The sequence below is a fragment of the Gigantopelta aegis genome, chromosome 2 (assembly GCF_016097555.1).
Source record: "Gigantopelta aegis isolate Gae_Host chromosome 2, Gae_host_genome, whole genome shotgun sequence".
In the NCBI taxonomy this organism is placed as follows: domain Eukaryota; kingdom Metazoa; phylum Mollusca; class Gastropoda; order Neomphalida; family Peltospiridae; genus Gigantopelta; species Gigantopelta aegis.
This window is the reverse complement of record NC_054700.1, coordinates 1,438,002-1,457,240: the sequence shown is the minus strand read 5'-3', so window position 1 is coordinate 1,457,240 and position 19,239 is coordinate 1,438,002. Positions and strand designations below refer to the sequence as shown.

General features: G+C 39.4%; 2 protein-coding genes across 3 annotated transcripts in view; both read left to right on the top strand.

Annotated features, from left to right (window-relative positions):
- Positions 1-9,247, top strand: part of LOC121379676 (thrombospondin type-1 domain-containing protein 4-like) — a 61,606-nt gene extending 52,359 nt beyond the window's left edge. For both annotated transcript variants that reach the window (XM_041508337.1, XM_041508329.1), the window contains exons 10-11: positions 784-949; positions 7,116-9,247. In XM_041508337.1, the coding sequence (XP_041364271.1) occupies positions 784-949; positions 7,116-7,228 (279 nt within the window). In that variant the 3' untranslated portion in view covers positions 7,229-9,247. The remainder of the gene's footprint in view (positions 1-783; positions 950-7,115) is intronic.
- Positions 9,248-14,966: 5,719 nt separating this feature from the next.
- Positions 14,967-19,239, top strand: part of LOC121379669 (sodium-dependent proline transporter-like) — a 28,502-nt gene continuing 24,229 nt past the window's right edge. The window contains exon 1 of the mRNA XM_041508321.1: positions 14,967-15,193. Coding sequence (XP_041364255.1) covers positions 15,043-15,193 — 151 coding nt within the window. The 5' untranslated portion in view covers positions 14,967-15,042. The remainder of the gene's footprint in view (positions 15,194-19,239) is intronic.

The window sequence follows — 19,239 nt, the reverse complement described above, 5'->3', positions numbered from 1 at the left end:
TGTTTTTCCTTTTTTGGTGGGGTTGGAAGGAGGGGGAAGGGATAATGGATGTTGAATGAAGAAATGTTTGTGTTATTGTTTACTTTTAAGTTGTACTAATAGATTATTATTTACACTTTGCCTCATGCACATACACGAATACCCACACACAACATACATGCATGCTCACAGTATACATACATACACATTATACACAGACATTCATCTAACTACATACAACATAACATACACAACATAAACACACAGCCATACACTCACATGTAACACAGAAACACACATGCAATGCAGATGAACACACACACACACACACACTCACATGCATGCAACACAGTTGAAAATATACACTTACACACGCACAAACACACATGCATTACAGTTGAACACACACACACATGCAACACAGTTGCACACGAACACACACACACATGCAACACAGTTGAACACACACACACACACACACACACACACATAGAAACACATACATACACACATGGAGCACAGTTGAACACACACACACACTCACACATGCAATGTCATCATTTTTTAACACTGTCTCAGTAATGCAGATCTATACAATAACACCACATCTCTGCACAAGATATAGACTTAAGGATTGTAAGGCAGGATAAATGAAATGTGTTTGTACTGGACATAGCCTCCATTTCCCCGCCCACACACACACACACACACACACACACCTTCTGACTTGTCAGTGGTAATAACATACTGAGTATTTATATTAAAATGACAAGTGAGTGAAGAAAATTAACTTTTACAACACAGTGTTCAGTGTCGTGCGGTCCGGGAACCAAACAACGCCTGGTGAGGTGTCTTGACCAGCTGCAGCAACCAGCGCTGGGCTGTGATGTAGAGGAGAAACCCACCGAACAGAAAACCTGTCAGAACACAGACTGTCAGCCGAGGTCGTCGCCACAGGCCATCAGCACACGTACGTTCATATCAAACTTTGTCTTTATTGTTGTCTTGCTTTTACGAGATAAAGCGGACGGGACATACCACAGTGATAAAACACTCACCTCATTTATTGTTGTCCTGCTTTTACGAGATAAAGCGGACGGGACGTAGCACAGTGATAAAACACTCACCTCATTTATTGTTGTCCTGCTTTTACGAGATAAAGCGGGTGGGACATACCACAGTGATAAAACACTCACCTGATTTATTGTTGTCTTCCTATTACGAGATAAAGCAGGCAGGACGTAGCACAGTGATAAAACACTCACCTGATTTATTGTTGTCTTGTTTTTACGAGATAAAGCGGGTGGGACATACCACAGTGATAAAACACTCACCTCATTTATTGTTGTCTTCCTATTACGAGATAAAGCAGGCAGGACGTAGCACAGTGATAAAACACTCACCTGATTTATTGTTGTCCTGCTTTTACGAGATAAAGCGGGCGGGACATAGCACAGTGATAAAACACTCACCTGATGCACAGTCCTGTCTGATTGGTGCGCCTTGGGCTATTTGTCGCTCCAGCCAGTACACCATGACTGGTATATCAAAGGTCATGGTATGTGCAGCTCTCCTGTCTGAATGATCCCTTGATTTTAATGGGCAAATAGAGTGGCTGGGTTTCCTTTGAAAATGATGTGTCATAATGATTAAATGCTTGTTATTCAATAGCCAATGATTGATTAATCCGTGTGCTGTAATGATTTCGTTAAACAAAGCAAACTACGAGACTATAAGTTTCTGTATATGTACACAGCGTCATTTAAATGTACAGTACATACATATACATGTGTTGCTAGTCAGTGTGTGTGTGTGTTCAAGAGGCTTTTTCTCTCTTTCTTCTTATTAATTCCTTGCTTGTATTCAAGCTTGATTGGCTGTGGGTTTGGCTGTGGGTTTGGCTGGCTGGCTTTAATATAGATAAATCGACTGCCCATACCGGTACTTAAACTAAGGAAATGTCTGGCAGGTACATGTAGTCTAGCTGGTTGGAAATCAAAGTAAGATACAGCTTCGCCCTACAGTGACCAGCTGATCGTCATGGTCGCGTATACTGTAATACGAGTAATTTGGTTGGAAATCAAAGTAAGATACAGCTTCGCCCTACAGTGACCAGCTGATCGTCATGGTCGCATATACTGTAATACGAGTAATTTGGTTGGAAATCAAAGTAAGATACAGCTTCCCCCTACAGTGACCAGCTGATCGTCATGGTCGCGTATACTGTAATTTGGTTGGAAATCAAAGTAAGATACAGCTTCCCCCTACAGTGACCAGCTGATCGTCATGGTCGCGTATACTGTAATACGAGTAATTTGGTTGGAAATCAAAGTAAGATACAGCTTCCCCCTACAGTGACCAGCTGATCGTCATGGTCGCGTATACTGTAATACGAGTAATTTGGTTGGAAATCAAAGTAAGATACAGCTTCCCCCTACAGTGACCAGCTGATCGTCATGGTCGCGTATACTGTAATACGAGTAATTTGGTTGGAAATCAAAGTAAGATACAGCTTCCCCCTACAGTGACCAGCTGATCGTCATGGTCGCGTATACTGTAATACGAGTAATTTGGTTGGAAATCAAAGTAAGATACAGCTTCCCCCTACAGTGACCAGCTGATCGTCATGGTCGCGTATACCGCAATACGAGTAATTTGGTTGGAAATCAAAGTAAGATACAGCTTCCCCCTACAGTGACCAGCTGATCGTCATGGTCGCGTATACCGCAATACGAGTAATTTGGTTGGAAATCAAAGTAAGATACAGCTTCCCCCTACAGTGACCAGCTGATCGTCATGGTCGCGTATACCGCAATACGAGTAATTTGGTTGGAAATCAAAGTAAGATACAGCTTCGCCCTACAGTGACCAGCTGATCGTCATGGTCGCGTATACCGCAATACGAGTAATTTGGTTGGAAATCAAAGTAAGATACAGCTTCCCCCTACAGTGACCAGCTGATCGTCATGGTCGCGTATACTGCAATACGAGTAATTTGGTTGGAAATCAAAGTAAGATACAGCTTCCCCCTACAGTGACCAGCTGATCGTCATGGTCGCGTATACTGCAATACGAGTAATTTGGTTGGAAATCAAAGTAAGATACAGCTTCCCCCTACAGTGACCAGCTGATCGTCATGGTCGCGTATACTGCAATACGAGTAATTTGGTTGGAAATCAAAGTAAGATACAGCTTCCCCCTACAGTGACCAGCTGATCGTCATGGTCGCGTATACTGTAATACGAGTAATTTGGTTGGAAATCAAAGTAAGATACAGCTTCCCCCTACAGTGACCAGCTGATCGTCATGGTCGCGTATACTGTAATACGAGTAATTTGGTTGGAAATCAAAGTAAGATACAGCTTCCCCCTACAGTGACCAGCTGATCGTCATGGTCGCGTATACTGTAATACGAGTAATTTGGTTGGAAATCAAAGTAAGATACAGCTTCCCCCTACAGTGACCAGCTGATCGTCATGGTCGCGTATACTGTAATACGAGTAATTTGGTTGGAAATCAAAGTAAGATACAGCTTCCCCTACAGTGACCAGCTGATCGTCATGGTCGCGTATACTGTAATACGAGTAATTTGGTTGGAAATCAAAGTAAGATACAGCTTCCCCCTACAGTGACCAGCTGATCGTCATGGTCGCGTATACTGCAGTACGAGTAATTTGGTTGGAAATCAAAGTAAGATACAGCTTCGCCCTACAGTGACCAGCTGATCGTCATGGTCGCGTATACTGTAGTACGAGTAATTTGGTTGGAAATCAAAGTAAGATACAGCTTCGCCCTACAGTGACCAGCTGATCGTCATGGTCGCGTATACTGTAATACGAGTAATTTGGTTGGAAATCAAAGTAAGATACAGCTTCCCCCTACAGTGACCAGCTGATCGTCATGGTCGCGTATACTGCAATACGAGTAATTTGGTTGGAAATCAAAGTAAGATACAGCTTCCCCCTACAGTGACCAGCTGATCGTCATGGTCGCGTATACTGCAATACGAGTAATTTGGTTGGAAATCAAAGTAAGATACAGCTTCCCCCTACAGTGACCAGCTGATCGTCATGGTCGCGTATACTGCAATACGAGTAATTTGGTTGGAAATCAAAGTAAGATACAGGTTCCCCCTACAGTGACCAGCTGATCGTCATGGTCGCGTATACTGCAATACGAGTAATTTGGTTGGAAATCAAAGTAAGATACAGCTTCCCCCTACAGTCACTATAGCTGTCGTCTTCCAATGGCCACGTATTGTAATATGAGTAATTTGGTTGGAAATCAAAGTAAGATACAGCTTGGCCCTACAGTGACCAGCTGATCGTCATGGTCGCGTATACTGTAATACGAGTAATTTGGTTGGAAATCAAAGTAAGATACAGCTTCCCCCTACAGTGACCAGCTGATCGTCATGGTCGCGTATACTGTAATACGAGTAATTTGGTTGGAAATCAAAGTAAGATACAGCTTCCCCCTACAGTGACCAGCTGATCGTCATGGTCGCGTATACTGTAATACGAGTAATTTGGTTGGAAATCAAAGTAAGATACAGCTTCCCCCTACAGTGACCAGCTGATCGTCATGGTCGCGTATACTGTAATACGAGTAATTTGGTTGGAAATCAAAGTAAGATACAGCTTCCCCCTACAGTGACCAGCTGATCGTCATGGTCGCGTATACTGCAATACGAGTAATTTGGTTGGAAATCAAAGTAAGATACAGCTTCCCCCTACAGTGACCAGCTGATCGTCATGGTCGCGTATACTGCAATACGAGTAATTTGGTTGGAAATCAAAGTAAGATACAGCTTCCCCCTACAGTGACCAGCTGATCGTCATGGTCGCGTATACTGCAATATGAGTAATTTGGTTGGAAATCAAAGTAAGATGCAGCTTCCCCCTACAGTGACCAGCTGATCGTCATGGTCGCGTATACTGCAATACGAGTAATTTGGTTGGAAATCAAAGTAAGATACAGCTTCCCCCTACAGTCGCTATAGCTGTCGTCTTCCAATGGCCACGTACTGTAATATGAGTAATTTGGTTGGAAATCAAAGTAAGATACAGCTTGGCCCTACAGTGACCAGCTGATCGTCATGGTCGCGTATACTGTAATACGAGTAATTTGGTTGGAAATCAAAGTAAGATACAGCTTCCCCCTACAGTCGCTATAGCTGTCGTCTTCCAATGGCCACGTACTGTAATATGAGTAATTTGGTTGGAAATCAAAGTAAGATACAGCTTCCCCCTACAGTGACCAGCTGATCGTCATGGTCGCGTATACTGTAATACGAGTAATTTGGTTGGAAATCAAAGTAAGATACAGCTTCCCCCTACAGTCGCTATAGCTGTCGTCTTCCAATGGCCACGTACTGTAATATGAGTAATTTGGTTGGAAATCAAAGTAAGATACAGCTTCCCCCTACAGTCGCTATAGCTGTCGTCTTCCAATGGCCACGTACTGTAATATGAGTAATTTGGTTGGAAATCAAAGTAAGATACAGCTTCCCCCTATAGTCGCTATAGCTGTCGTCTTCCAATGGCCACGTACTGTAATATGAGTAATTTGGTTGGAAATCAAAGTAAGATACAGCTTCCCCCTACAGTCGCTATAGATGTCGTCTTCCAATGGCCACGTACTGTAATACCAGGGTATAGGGCCCTGACTGTAACACCCAGGTAGGGCCATGACTGTAACATGCACTCAGATAGGGCCCTGATTGTAACATGCACTCAGGTAGGGCCCTGATTGTAACACGTGTTCTGCTTTGCATGCTTGCTTGCTCTCTTTCTGCCACAGGTTTCCACCATCAGGCAAGTGGAGTGAAGTTTCCTCTAAACCAAGGCCGAAAGCAAGTCATCATACCTGCTCCTCTTGTTACAAGTGATTTAGCCTTTCTTCTCATTAAATCAAGTGCTTTAATGACCTTAACTACTGTAATTAATAACAAGTGATTTAGTCCCTTAACAGTCTAACCAGAGGGGACTATAGGTTGTGTCTCCTTCCTTTTGTCTGTTTGTCTGTCTATCTGTCTATAATGAATGTCTGTCTATGCATCTGTCTGTGTCTGTCTGTCTGTCTATCTATATGTCTGTCTGTCTATCTGTCTGTCTATTTATATGTCTGTCTGTCTATGTGTCTGTCTGTATATATGTTTGTCTGTCTGTCTACCTGCCTGTCTATCTATATGTCTGTCTATATATATATATATATATATATATATATATATATATATAAATATATATATATATATGTCTGTCTGTCTGTCTATATGTATGTCAGTCTGTCTGCCTATCTATCTATATGTCTGTCTATCTGTATATATGTCTGTCTATCTATCTATATGTCTGTCTATATATATATATATATATGTCTGTCTGTCTGTCTGTCTGTCTGTCTGTCAGTCTGCCTATCTATCTATATGTCTGCCTATCTGTATATATGTCTGTCTATATGTCTGTCGGTCTATCTATCTATATGTATGGCTGGCTGTCTATATGTCTGTCAGTCTGTCTGCCTATCTATCTATATGTATGTCTGTCCATCCGTCTGTCCCATATATATTTTTTCAGACTTTTTTCACAAAGCCTTGAGATATTGAGCTGAAATTGTGTGTATAGCTTTATCATATTCTGTTACAGATCAAGTTTGACTTTCACCTGATCTAACCATTTTTCACAGAGTTATGGCCCTTGAATGTATTGCTTTAGTAGTACTCTCTGAATGGCTGTTTAATCAAGTGCTGAACCTTGCTATAATTAAGCATTTATAACAGTTGTCATAGCTAATTGTTAGAGGGCGTTGTTACAAAAGAGTAATTATTTTTTAATCAAGTGATTAACCTCGCTACTTTGAGAGTTGCCGTGCAGTGCTTAGCTAGTGGGTTTTAATTTGTCTTCTCTCTTATAATATGGTGATGTGAGATTGTGAGTTTACTAAAACTGTAGTTGTGTTTGTATTTTACATTAGTTAATGGTGTTACATAATATGGTATGGTGAGATTGTGAGTTTATAAAAACTGTAGGTGTGTTTGTATTTTGTGAATGATGTTATAATGATGTTTTGTATTTTGCAAATGATGTTATAATATGGTTAGGTGAGATTGTGACTTTAACTTTTGTTTGTTTTTTCAGGTGGATTGTGTAAAGACAAATACCGCAACTGCAGAGTCGTGGTACAGGCCAGGCTATGTTCATACCACTACTACAAGAAAATATGTTGTCACTCCTGTCAGTCAGAACACTAGACATTGCTAACACAACCACATTAGAACACTAGCCATTGCTGACACAACCACATCAGAACACTAGACATTGCTAACACAACCATATCAGAACACTAGACATTGCTAACACAACCACATCAGAACACTAGACATTGCTAACACAACCACATCAGAACACTAGACATTGCTAACACAACCACATCAGAACACTAGACATTGCTAACACAACCACATCAGAACACTAGACATTGCTAACACAACCACATCAGAACACTAGACATTGCTAACACAACCACATCAGAACACTAGACATTGCTAACACAACCACCAAACCAGACTATGTTCGTACCACTGCTACAAGAAAATATGTTGTCATTCTCGTCTGTCAGAACACTAAATTTAGCCTCACATACAAGTTTTAGATCATTTACAAAGATGTTGTGAGAAGGAAATCAAAAGAGATTTTTTTTTCATCTTCATTTGTGAACATCTAGCAGCCTTTCTACTTATAGAGATCAATTAAGAATGAAGGATTTGGAATAAAACATATGAATTTGGCCTCTGAGAGTGTTTTCCACCAATAAGTGCAAACATGATTGTGATTATGAACACGGAGAGATGGTTTCTACTGATATCCAACAGTCCATTTGCACCAAGCGAAGGTGAACATTAACCACTGAGTATTGCCAAAAGGTTCACTCTTGTCTTTCAATTCGCAGTTGATCTACATAGAAAAATGCTATAAAATTTTTGTATTTAATTTTTTTTAAATCTAAAACCTGATGTGAATTCACCATTGGTGATGAAAGATTGTTGGTGGTGGAAGATTGTTCGTTGTTTATGCATGCATGAGAATTTGCAGCGTTTCAGCAGTTTACCACATTTCAGGGGCCGTCTGGACCATTCCTGCAATTAGTGCAAATTCGAGGAGATCTGAAAATGTCATTATAGAGGCCTAAGTTGGGTACTATTTGGGCTACTACCATCCACCCTGGTTAGTTTTTCTTCCATTTTGCTTGCACCAAGTGAAGCTTTAGTCTAGTGGTTTATATAGTGACTTCTACAATATCGATAGGGGATGCTACCCACCTGTGCCCTACACTTGCTTAGTCACTGTACGATACCATCTATTTGGAATCTGACCTGTTTCCATGCCTGTTAATGTTCACGATTGTAACGGTGTTTGCTTGGTGGAGATTCATTCCGATAGTGATGGAGCTGCCCCATCTCCCTTGTCTCTCTGAAATTTGAGACATTTTTACTTAATCATTGAAGCAAAAGGAGATTTAAATCCACTGTTGGTAGGATAGGTTAATCGGTGTTCAGATGTTTGCTGGGTGGAAAAGAGCCCAAACATAATTTACTATTTACTTTCTTTTGTAGGTCCTTTCTGTTATTAGTACCCTACCCTATTCTTCACAGAATTATGGCCCTTGAACTTAGGAGATGTGAAAATTTGTTTTCAGTACTCTTTTTTTTTCGCAATGCCTTAAGATATTGAGCTGAAATTTTGCATATTGCTTTAATTACCATGTACTGTTACAGATCAAGTTTGACTTTCATGGCGATATACCCATTTGTCACATAGTTATGGCCCTTAAACTTGGGAGATACAAAACTTTAATTAGCCCGGTAAGGTGACATGTATTGCTTTAGGAGTACTCAGAATATTTGTTCTATGTTGGACTTCATGATATACTTTACAATGCTGCAGTTTGCATTTAAATTATGTTCATGTTAAATACGTGTTTGGGTTTAAATTGTAATAAAGTTTTATTAGAATTACTTGCTGCCAAATCTTCAAATATTTCACTTGTTTTATTTATAATTTGTTTGTTAACATCATAATCACGCTAAAGAAAGAGAGTTTTATTTAACTTCGTCATTGTCATGCAATGCTTTATAAAGGTGAAGTATTATAACAATTTTTTTTGTTTTTTTTTGTTTAACGACACCACTAGAGCACATTGATTAATTAATCATCGGCTATTGGATGTCAAGCATTAGGTCATTCTGACACGTTGTCATCAGAGAAAACCTGCTACATTTTTCCTAGTGCAGCAAGTGATTTTTATATGCACTTTTCCAGACAGGATAGAACATACTATGGTCTTTGTCCAGTTGTGTGGGGGCGGGACGTAGCCTAGTGGTAGAGCGCTTGCTTGATTTGCGGTCGGTTTACGATCAATCTCCATCAGTTGGCCCACTGGACTATTTTTTGTTCCAGCCAGTGATCCACAAACTTGTGTAACAAAGGCCGTGGTATATGCTATCCTGTCTGTGGGATGGTGCATATAAAGGATCCCTTGCTGCTAATCGAAAAGAGTAGCCCATGAAGTGGCGACAGCGGGTTTCCTCTCTCAATATCTGTGTAGTCCGTAACCATATGTCTGACGCCATATAACCGTAAATAAAATGTGTTGAGTGCATCATAACACGTTTCCTTGACCAGTTGTGGTGCACAGGTTGAAACAAGAAAAAAAAATCAACTGAATGAATCCACCGAGGTGGTTCGATCCTGTGACGCAAGCACCTCAAACAAGCACTTGACCGACTGAGGTAAAACCTGTCCCTATCATAGTTACAAATGACATATTTCGCTGCTGTTATATTTATTTGTGATAACTAAATGTAGATTTGCCAACTGAAATGTGTATTCTGTGTAGACATGTTTGTACATATAATGTAAAGTGTGTTTATATATAGTTCAATATTTGTGTAATTTAACTTTATTTCCAATTACCGTGTATATTGTGATTCTGGTGTATCAACGAATAAATTCACAAAGTAATCAGAATACTGTTTTGTTTTGGTTGTGCTTCTTTTCTTTTTTTTCCCTTTTTTTTTTTCTTTCTTTTTTCTCTTTTTTTGTTCTTTTCTATTCTTCGTTTTACGCTGGGGTTTGTTTTTATTTTTGAGGTGTCTGTGTGTGTGTTTGGTTGTTTTGTTTTTGGGTTTTGTTATTTTTTGTTTGGGTTTTTTACTTTTTAAGGTTGTTTCGGGAGGGTCTTGTAAAAACAAATTTAAAAAGTGTTTTGTTTAACAATGCCACTAGAGCATCTTGATTTACTAATCATCGGTTATTGGATGTCAAACATTTGGCAATTCTCACATATAGTCTTACATTGTTTTCTATTAGTAGCAAGGGATCTTATAAATGTGCACCATCCCACAGATAGGATAGCACATACTATGGCTTTGATATACCATATGTGATGCACTGCTGGGAATGAGAAATATCCTAATGTGCCCACCAATCCAAGACCGACCGTGTATCAATAGTGGCGGATCCAGAAAATCCATTGGGGGTGGGGGGCAATGACATGAGGCGGAATGCCAAGGGAACTTTGGGGGAGGTTTGGAAGGTGATCGTAAAAAATTAAAATTAATGTATAATAAAATTATAACTGTCGTAAATTTTAGGGGTGCTGACCCCTGCCCTCAAACTCCCCCCCCCCCCCCCCCCCCCCCCCCCCGATTCGCCTCTGATCAGGCAAGCACTTAACTGGAAAACGTCCCGCTCACTAAATACAAATACTGGGAATTTCGTTTTCCTTCCATTCTAAGCATTAGTCGTTTTAGTTCCCCCCCCCCCCCCACACACACACACACACCTAACCAAAGGGGACTATAAGTGTAATATATATTTTTCTGTCATTTTTTTTCACAATACCTCAAAAAATTGAGCTGAAATTTTGTGTATAACTGTAATGTACTTTAATGACGATTTTTTAGACAGAGTTATGGCCCTTGAACTTAGGATAAATGGAAAACAATTTTCTGGACCTTTTTTGCAATGCCTAAAGACACTGAGATGACATTTTGTACATAGCTTTTTGTTTTTGTGGGGGTTTTGGAGGATCACTTTGTCAGGTATGTTTGCACAGCAGTATTATTAAATAAATGTTAATTTAATAATTAAATACAGATAATTTTTATTCAAATTTCTTTCCACGAAGGAGGTTGTTTTGTTTCTAGCATCATATTATATGATTCAAAGGCTTTACGTCACTGATGTCTGAGAGTTCACCGTCACCGCTGCTGTCGTGTTACTGTTATTTATGCACTGTTATTAATGGGGGCGACATCTCAGTACTTAGACCACATTACTCGGGATAGTCTTATTGAAAACGTATTTGGGTTTCGTTTACTTAAATTTTTTTTTTTTTAACGCGACATAATTAATCTATTTTCCTAATTTTCGTGTTGCGCAATTTGGAATACTATTTGTTATATACTTACTTTTGTGAACGCGAGTGACCCAGTTTACTTCATTATGTGTATATTTGTGCTAGGGTGTCGTTAAACATCCATTATTCATTCATTCATTTTTGCAAAAATTTGGTGGCATTATTTATATATGTTATTATGTATACAACACTGGGATTTAAAAACGTTTAGTTTATGATAACAAATCTGCTTTGGACCTCCTTCCCAAGCCGATGACATTCGTTATCCATTATTCATTCATTCATTGCAATTTGGTGGCATTATTTTATATATGTATACAACACTGTTTAAGTTTAGTTATGATAACAAACTGCTTTGGACCTCCTTCCCAATGACATTATGTTCAACATAGCGACCACTATGATGCCATCTGTTTTGTTCTAAGGTAGACGACATGGGTCTCCACGGTGTTTCCTTCAAAGCTCTTCATGATCGTCAACTCCACCTGGGGTTTGAGAACATCCCGTCTTTAATGCAGTGTGTGTTCTCCTTCACACTGGTATGTTCTTTAGTTCATTAAATGCGTGGATCTATAATAATTAAATTATAAGTGAATGCACAGCAATAGCAATATTCAGACATCACCCTTGTAATTTCTGTGCAGAAAAATAGCGACACGCCGAAGTGTGATGTCATCACTTATGATCATCCTTCGCACCTGTTCCGCAGGTACCTCTTGGCGGTATTCAATTATATGTGTGTTGTTCACCCATACATTATAACTCTTCTTCTTCACAAGGATAGTGATAATGAACTCTTCTCCAACATTAAACACAAACGACTCGCCCTTCTTGCTCTCAAGCCATTTCGTTTCTGTGCGAGAGCTGAATGAAATCTTTGTTCCGTCACTTGACTGCTGATCGATACGAACAAACAGTTCAAGAGATATCACTGGTATGATACCCGCTAGGATAATAGTAAAGCCCCTTTTTTTGGAAGGGGAACCAATAACTTCTACTACAGTCCCAGTCAGTAAAGGACACGGCAGAGTTGTGTCAAATCTAACAGCCGGGTTGATCCACGTTGTTTGATGACACTGTTTGTCCATTTTGGTGAGAGATCCGTTCTTCAAGCATCTGCCTGTTTGTAACGGTGAGTCATAGAACGAGAACCCTTCATTGCATCTATATGTGACCTCTGATCCCGGAAACAGTATTTTATAGTGGACAATTCCGTTCGGAAGAACTGATGGTTCAGAACAAAGAAGTGATAATGGATCGTTAGTTGTTTTCAGTTTGAACACCGAGACCCTCTGGTAAGATTCGTAAACGAATCCAAAGTCCTGCCTGGTGTACGTAGTCATATCATCTTCCGGACTGTCTTTGTTTTTGGACTTGAGATCAGTGGCCAATTTCCTCTTGTCTGTAAATGATACCACCATCTAACCCTTCTTTCTTCGAGAAAGATCCAATACATGTCGGGATTGTGTTTTGATTTCCTCTTAAACTGGCATTACTGTACGTAAAATATCCACACGAAAGAGATCGTGTACATTGTACAGCACACAAGAACGTGTTATGTAGCCCATCCACTTTAGACAATGCTGAAGAGGATCCAGTGTTCATCACCATTATAGACAAAACTGCGTGCAACACAAGTAAATGTGTATTTCGCATCATCGTGCTGTATCGGGTATGACTGGTGATTAATATACCCATTACACACTTGAATGTATCATCTCAAACATTCAGGATGGTATTTACTTGAAGACAGAAGGGGACGAAAATATGACTGGCTGATTTTCTAAGACTCAAGTGTGTTTGTCAAATATAATTGGTTACAATTTTGTACATTGTTAAAGCGTTAATATTTTATATATGTTAAAGATGATTCTTTACAGAATGAGTTTCATTTCGAGCTTGATATATTATTCAAAACACTAACCGTAATTGATATCTCGTGAGAGATATTTCAAAGTTAGCTGTACAGTTACTAATGTGCTGTCCCATAGACGAGGAACTAGATAGAGATTGATGGAATCTACCACTATTTGGCTTTTCTGTTAATCTGGTATTACTGTATATATAGACTATTAATTAGTTTTGTTTAACGACACCACTAGATTACATTGATATATAAATCATCGTTGTTGGATGTCAAACGTAGTAGATATTGCCGAAGCGGATCCAGTGTTTGTTATTACTGTTGTCAAAATTATGTGCAACACAAGCCATTGTGTATTTCGCATCATCGTGTTGTATCAGGTATGGATGGTGATTAATATACACGGTACACACTTGCGTCGTATTGTATTCATCGACGGTCCTGGACATTGGACTTTAATTTCATATTTCTCCTTCTCCTTTTTCATCTTCTTCTTCTACTTAATCTTCTTCTTCTAAATAATGTATATTTTAAAAGGCAGAGAACGTATTCATTGTAAAATATACACTGTTTTGAAATTTGATCAGGTTCAATCCTCATTATCGTGAAATATGCATGCGCATACATAAATATCTTGTTATTAACTGACCGAATTTTTTTGTCAAGATTTAATAACATTAAAAAAGTGTTTGCCTCATTACTCCATTCGAAAAACAATATAATCATCTTTGGACGAAACGTGTCCTAATATTTTTGTAAGAATGAAAGTAGTCTTAACTAATTAAACATATGCAGAACTTCACATACTCTGTTGTCGCTTTCAATTTATTGCACGAGTTTATTTTTAGCAAGAATATATAGAACTCGTGACAACTGAAAATTATTTCACTCGGGGTATAAACATGATACGAAATGGAAGCTTCTAAACTAAAATGTAGTAATACCTAGATGATTACAGAATTAATACAAATTTGTTGTCACATACGGAAATGCTTTCACTACTGATATAATCATAAAGAAATTACTCTTAAACGTACAGACTCCCGAGTGGGGTTTTTTCCCCCCAATTACCAGTGTTGTATTTCATTCACTTCTTAATAATTATATTTTAAATCACAAGCGTAGCCAGGATTTTATATTAGGGCAACCCATATTGGGGGGGGGGGGGGGGGGGGGGCAACCCACACTAAAAGATAAAGATAAACTTCATTGCATATAAACATTCCACATTAATTTTGGAACTAGATACAAAACGTAATATTTGTACAAGCATGACATAGACAAACAGGATACTAAACTGTATGTGTGTATGATTTTATAAATTTAATAATTTAAAAAAAAAAAGGTTTGATTGGGGCGCATATGGCCCCGTAGCAACCCCTACCCCACCCAACAAATAAACCATTCGTATGTAGCATGAAACACACTAAATGGCTATAGTTTTTGTTTCTGTTCATACGTCCCCGCTTTCGTCACAAGCACTTTCCCATCAACAAAACAGTGCATATATCGGCCTTTGACGTGTCAGTCGTGAGGTAGGAATAGAAAAGCTACTGATTCAGGCGGAAGAAAACCTGTACTCGAAGAAAGCTTTCGATCCCGCAAATCATCGCACCTCAAGCGAGCATTCTAAGGTCGACGACAGTCACTTTTCGCACCCTTGTTTTCATTAAGCTAAATGGTATGACGTTTTCGGTTATATGACGTCATTGGTTTACAGCGGGGCGTTGACAATGGGTCACGTTATTTATGTTAAGAAGCATCCAATACAGTAGCTAATAATGCCAGGTTTAGTCATTTCAGAGCAGGATGGTGCTAAAGCAAGAGAAAATTGGGGGACGAAGATTGATTTTCTTCTCTCCTGTTTGGGATACGCAGTTGGTTTGGGAAATGTATGGAGATTTCCATACATGTGCTATATCAACGGCGGCGGTGAGACATTCATGTTTACCATGCAAACTGTGTTGTTTTAAATTTTGTTTTGTTGGGGGGAGGGGGGGACATTTTATTAGTAGTATTAGTATTATTACTATTATTATTATTATTATTATTATTATTATTATTATTATTATTACTACTACTATTATTATTTAGTTGTTTTGTGGGGTGGGGTTCGTTTCTTATAAGCAAGGACCGTTCATTAATTACGTAACGTTAAATATGATATTTTACCCCCCACCCCCTCCCCCTGTAATGGGTTGTAAAGCTCAGAGACAGTTGTAATTTCGTGAATATATTTTGCGTGTTTGGTCTTTTTTTTTACACGCACCGATTCTTTGAAAGTTCGTCATAATAAGAGCAACATATCCAATTGGTAGTTTCATTACAGAAATAGGCCTAGGGCAACGACCCCAGTTTCGACCACTTAAGAAAGAAAGGATTATAACATGTTCGTTTTATTGGCATTTGCTAATATTTGTTTTTCTTCGTAAATACTTACTGGCAATGCTATTCATTGAATAGACCAAAGTTCTGTTCATGCGGTATACGCCGACCAGAGTAGGTTTTGAGTGCCTCAAGGAACAGTCTGCAGTATGACCCAGTACGACCAGATGACCCAGTTTTCGACCACTTTCTAATTAACTAATAAAACTAAACTTTGAAGTTTATTTTATAGTAAATGCAGCATATATCAAACAACTAAATCCAAAAAGAGTTGATTTTAACAACTTTAACACATATTCATGCATTTGCGTACGCACGCAAAAGCTTATATATACACATTCACACATGCACAAGCCTACTTTCTGATGAACAGTCTCTTTGATCCTATCTCAGTTTACAAATAATGATATTAGAGTGAAAATAAAATAAAACATAATTGTGTAAGTCCTGACAAACAGCACCAAAAGACATAAAAGTAGTAAATTTGTGATTCTTGGGAGTTTATTTTGGGAATGTATCCTCAAGCTTTCCTGTTGGTCGAATACTGGGGCAACCCTTTCTATCATATGTCATTATTTGATCACGTGGTCACGTGATTGAAATTATAATGACTGAGGTCACACTGCATTGTCAGCTCCATTTGATTATAAATAAAAACATTAAACATATTTTCAAAGATTTCAAATGGATTAAAAGTATTGCAAATGTTCACGGGATGTTGGATGGTGTAATAGCATGCTATAAAAATGGCCGATGTTCATATTATCACTATAGCCGATGAATATATACTTACGTTCATTCACATGGTTATCATCTGCTATTGCGTTTCCGGAAGAAAGAATGTTCACCCTGTCGCGTATGTTCAAAATACTTTGTTAAAATCTATATACTATTCAGTTTAAACGAGTATGGTAATTAATTAAATACACTGGTCGAATACTGGGTACTGGTCGAATACTGGGGTTACTCCATTATGTTTGTGACAGGAGGGAGGATGCCATCACCACCACCACCACCACCCAACCACCCAATCACTCTTCTTCTTTTTCTTTCTCACCACGTTTTATATTTTTCTGTCGCCTGAAATCTTGAAATTGGACAGTGCATTTTAGGGTTCGTAATTTTACCTTTCGTACCCTCTGGCAGAAACTCTGCTGACCACTATTACACTCATTGCTCAGCCGTGGACAAGTGTGAATATCAAGGTTAATGTTGATGTGAACTGGAATCACTGAGTATGACCTGTCCTATGCTAGGTTTGATGTAGTAACTATTCTGGGAGTGGCAATCCACTTTTGAGCGCTGCAGGAAGGATGTAGGCCCCCTATTGTTCGGTAAAGTATCTCGTCGGGAGTGAATGTCCTCCAACAGACGAAGCACTAGAAAGAGGAAGGAAGGAAATGTTTTATTTAACGACGCACTCAACTCATTTTATTTACGGTTATATGGCGTCGGACATATGGTTAAGGACCACACACATATTGAAGGAGGAAACCCGCTGTCGCTACTTTTTGGGCTACTCTTTTCGAATAGCAGTAAGGGATCTTTTATATGCACCATCCCACAGACAGGATAGCACATACCACGGCATTTGATGTACCAGTCGTGGTGCACTGGCTGGAGCGAGAAATAGGCACTAGAAAGAGATTCATGGAATCAACCACTATTTTGCCAAATGCCCATTCGACACTGCATTGAGCAGAGATACGGTCTTGACAGGCATGGCGGACATTATGGGGCTGACTCAGATCTCTGGCGCAAAGCTTCGAGTTTCTAGGGAGGTTCGGTGATTTACTACCAATAGTATTTTTTATTCAGAATTATTGGTAGGGGGAGGGGAGCGGGAGGGGCGCTAGAGCTATCAAATCAAATCAATCAGATTTCAACTTATTTTCGTGCTTATATCTAATTAAGGTTCAAGCACGCTGTCCCGGGCACACACCTGAGCTACATGGGCTGTCTGTCCAGGACAGTGGGTTTGTGGTTAGTGAGAGAGAAGACGGTGTAGTGGTCTTACACCTACCCACTGAGTCGTTAAAACTCGTTCTGGGTGGGAGCCAGTACCGGGAGGCGAACCCAGTACCTACCAGCCTTATGTCCGATGGCTTAATTACAACACCACCGAAGCCGATACAGCTTCTATATAAACATGCAATCTTTCAATCAACATATAAACCATAAATATAAATAATACAATCCCTAAATGTGTGTACACGTATGTGTGTGTATGTTCCAGTTGTGTGTCAGTTTTGAATACAACAGGAAGTGTAGATCGTATAGATGCCATTAGATGTGGGGAGGGGTTATATATTAATTTATCTTCAACTAGGGGGCCATGCATAATCTCAATATTAGGGTTAGAGTTAGGGGGTAGTGCATAATCTCAATATTAGGGTTAGAGTTAGGGGTAGTGCATAATTTCAATATTAGGGTTAGAGTTAGGGGGCCATGCATAATCTCAATATTAGGGTTAGAGTTGGGGGATAGTGCATAATTTCAATATTAGGGTTAGAGTTGGGGGGTAGTGCATAATCTCAATATTAGGGTTGGGGGGGTAGGGCATAATCTCAATATTAGGGTTAGAGTTAGGGGGTAGTGCATAATCTCAATATTAGGGTTAGAGTTAGGGGGCCATGCATAATCTCAATATTAGGGTTATAGTTAGGGGCCATGCATAATCTCAATATTAGGGTTAGAGTTGGGTGGGTAGTGCATAATCTCAATATTAGGGTTAGAATTGGGGGGTAGTGCATAATCTCAATATTAGGGTTAGAGTTGGGGGGGGGTAGGACATAATCTCAATATTAGGGTTAGAGTTAGGGGGTAGTGCATAATCTCAATATTAGGGTTAGAGTTAGGGGGTGGTGCATAATCTCAATATTAGGGTTAGAGTTAGGGGGTAGTGCATAATCTCAATATTAGGGTTAGAGTTAGGGGGTAGTGCATAATCTCAATATTAGGGTTAGAGTTAGGGGGTAGTGCATAATCTCAATATTAGGGTTAGAGTTAGGGGGTAGTGCATAATCTCAATATTAGGGTTAGAGTTAGGGGGTAGTGCCACCAAGCCTGACGCTTTTGGTTGGTGTATACTTTATACTCAGTGTACATATTTTGTATGTTTATTTGCAATTTATACCCAGACGTGGATCCATTGGCGGGCGCTGGGAGTTGGTAGCCCCTCTTCCGAATTTTAATGTCCCAGAAATCTAGGGCCTAATTTACAAAGCCTGTAAACGACATACATTTAGTATTTACCTGCGTTTAACAAAAACAGTCTTAGTAAAGTCAGCCCATGCTGTTTTATGTATGAATACAGGGCCGTAGCTAGCAGGGGGACAAGGGGGGCAGTTGCCTCCCCAGAAGAAAAAAGTATTATAGAAACTTAAAGAAAATTCTCGTCTTAATTGTTTAAGGAGTTTTAGACTATTAACTACTCAGTTGCCATGCATGCCCCGCCCCCCCCCCCCCCCCCCCTCCCAAACCAAAAATCCTAGCTACGGCCCTGGAATATGGTGCATTTACTTTTTATTTGTGGGGCAGCTTTAGGGTCGACTTTACAAAGCCTGTTTTAGACTTACACGCGTGTAACTAGT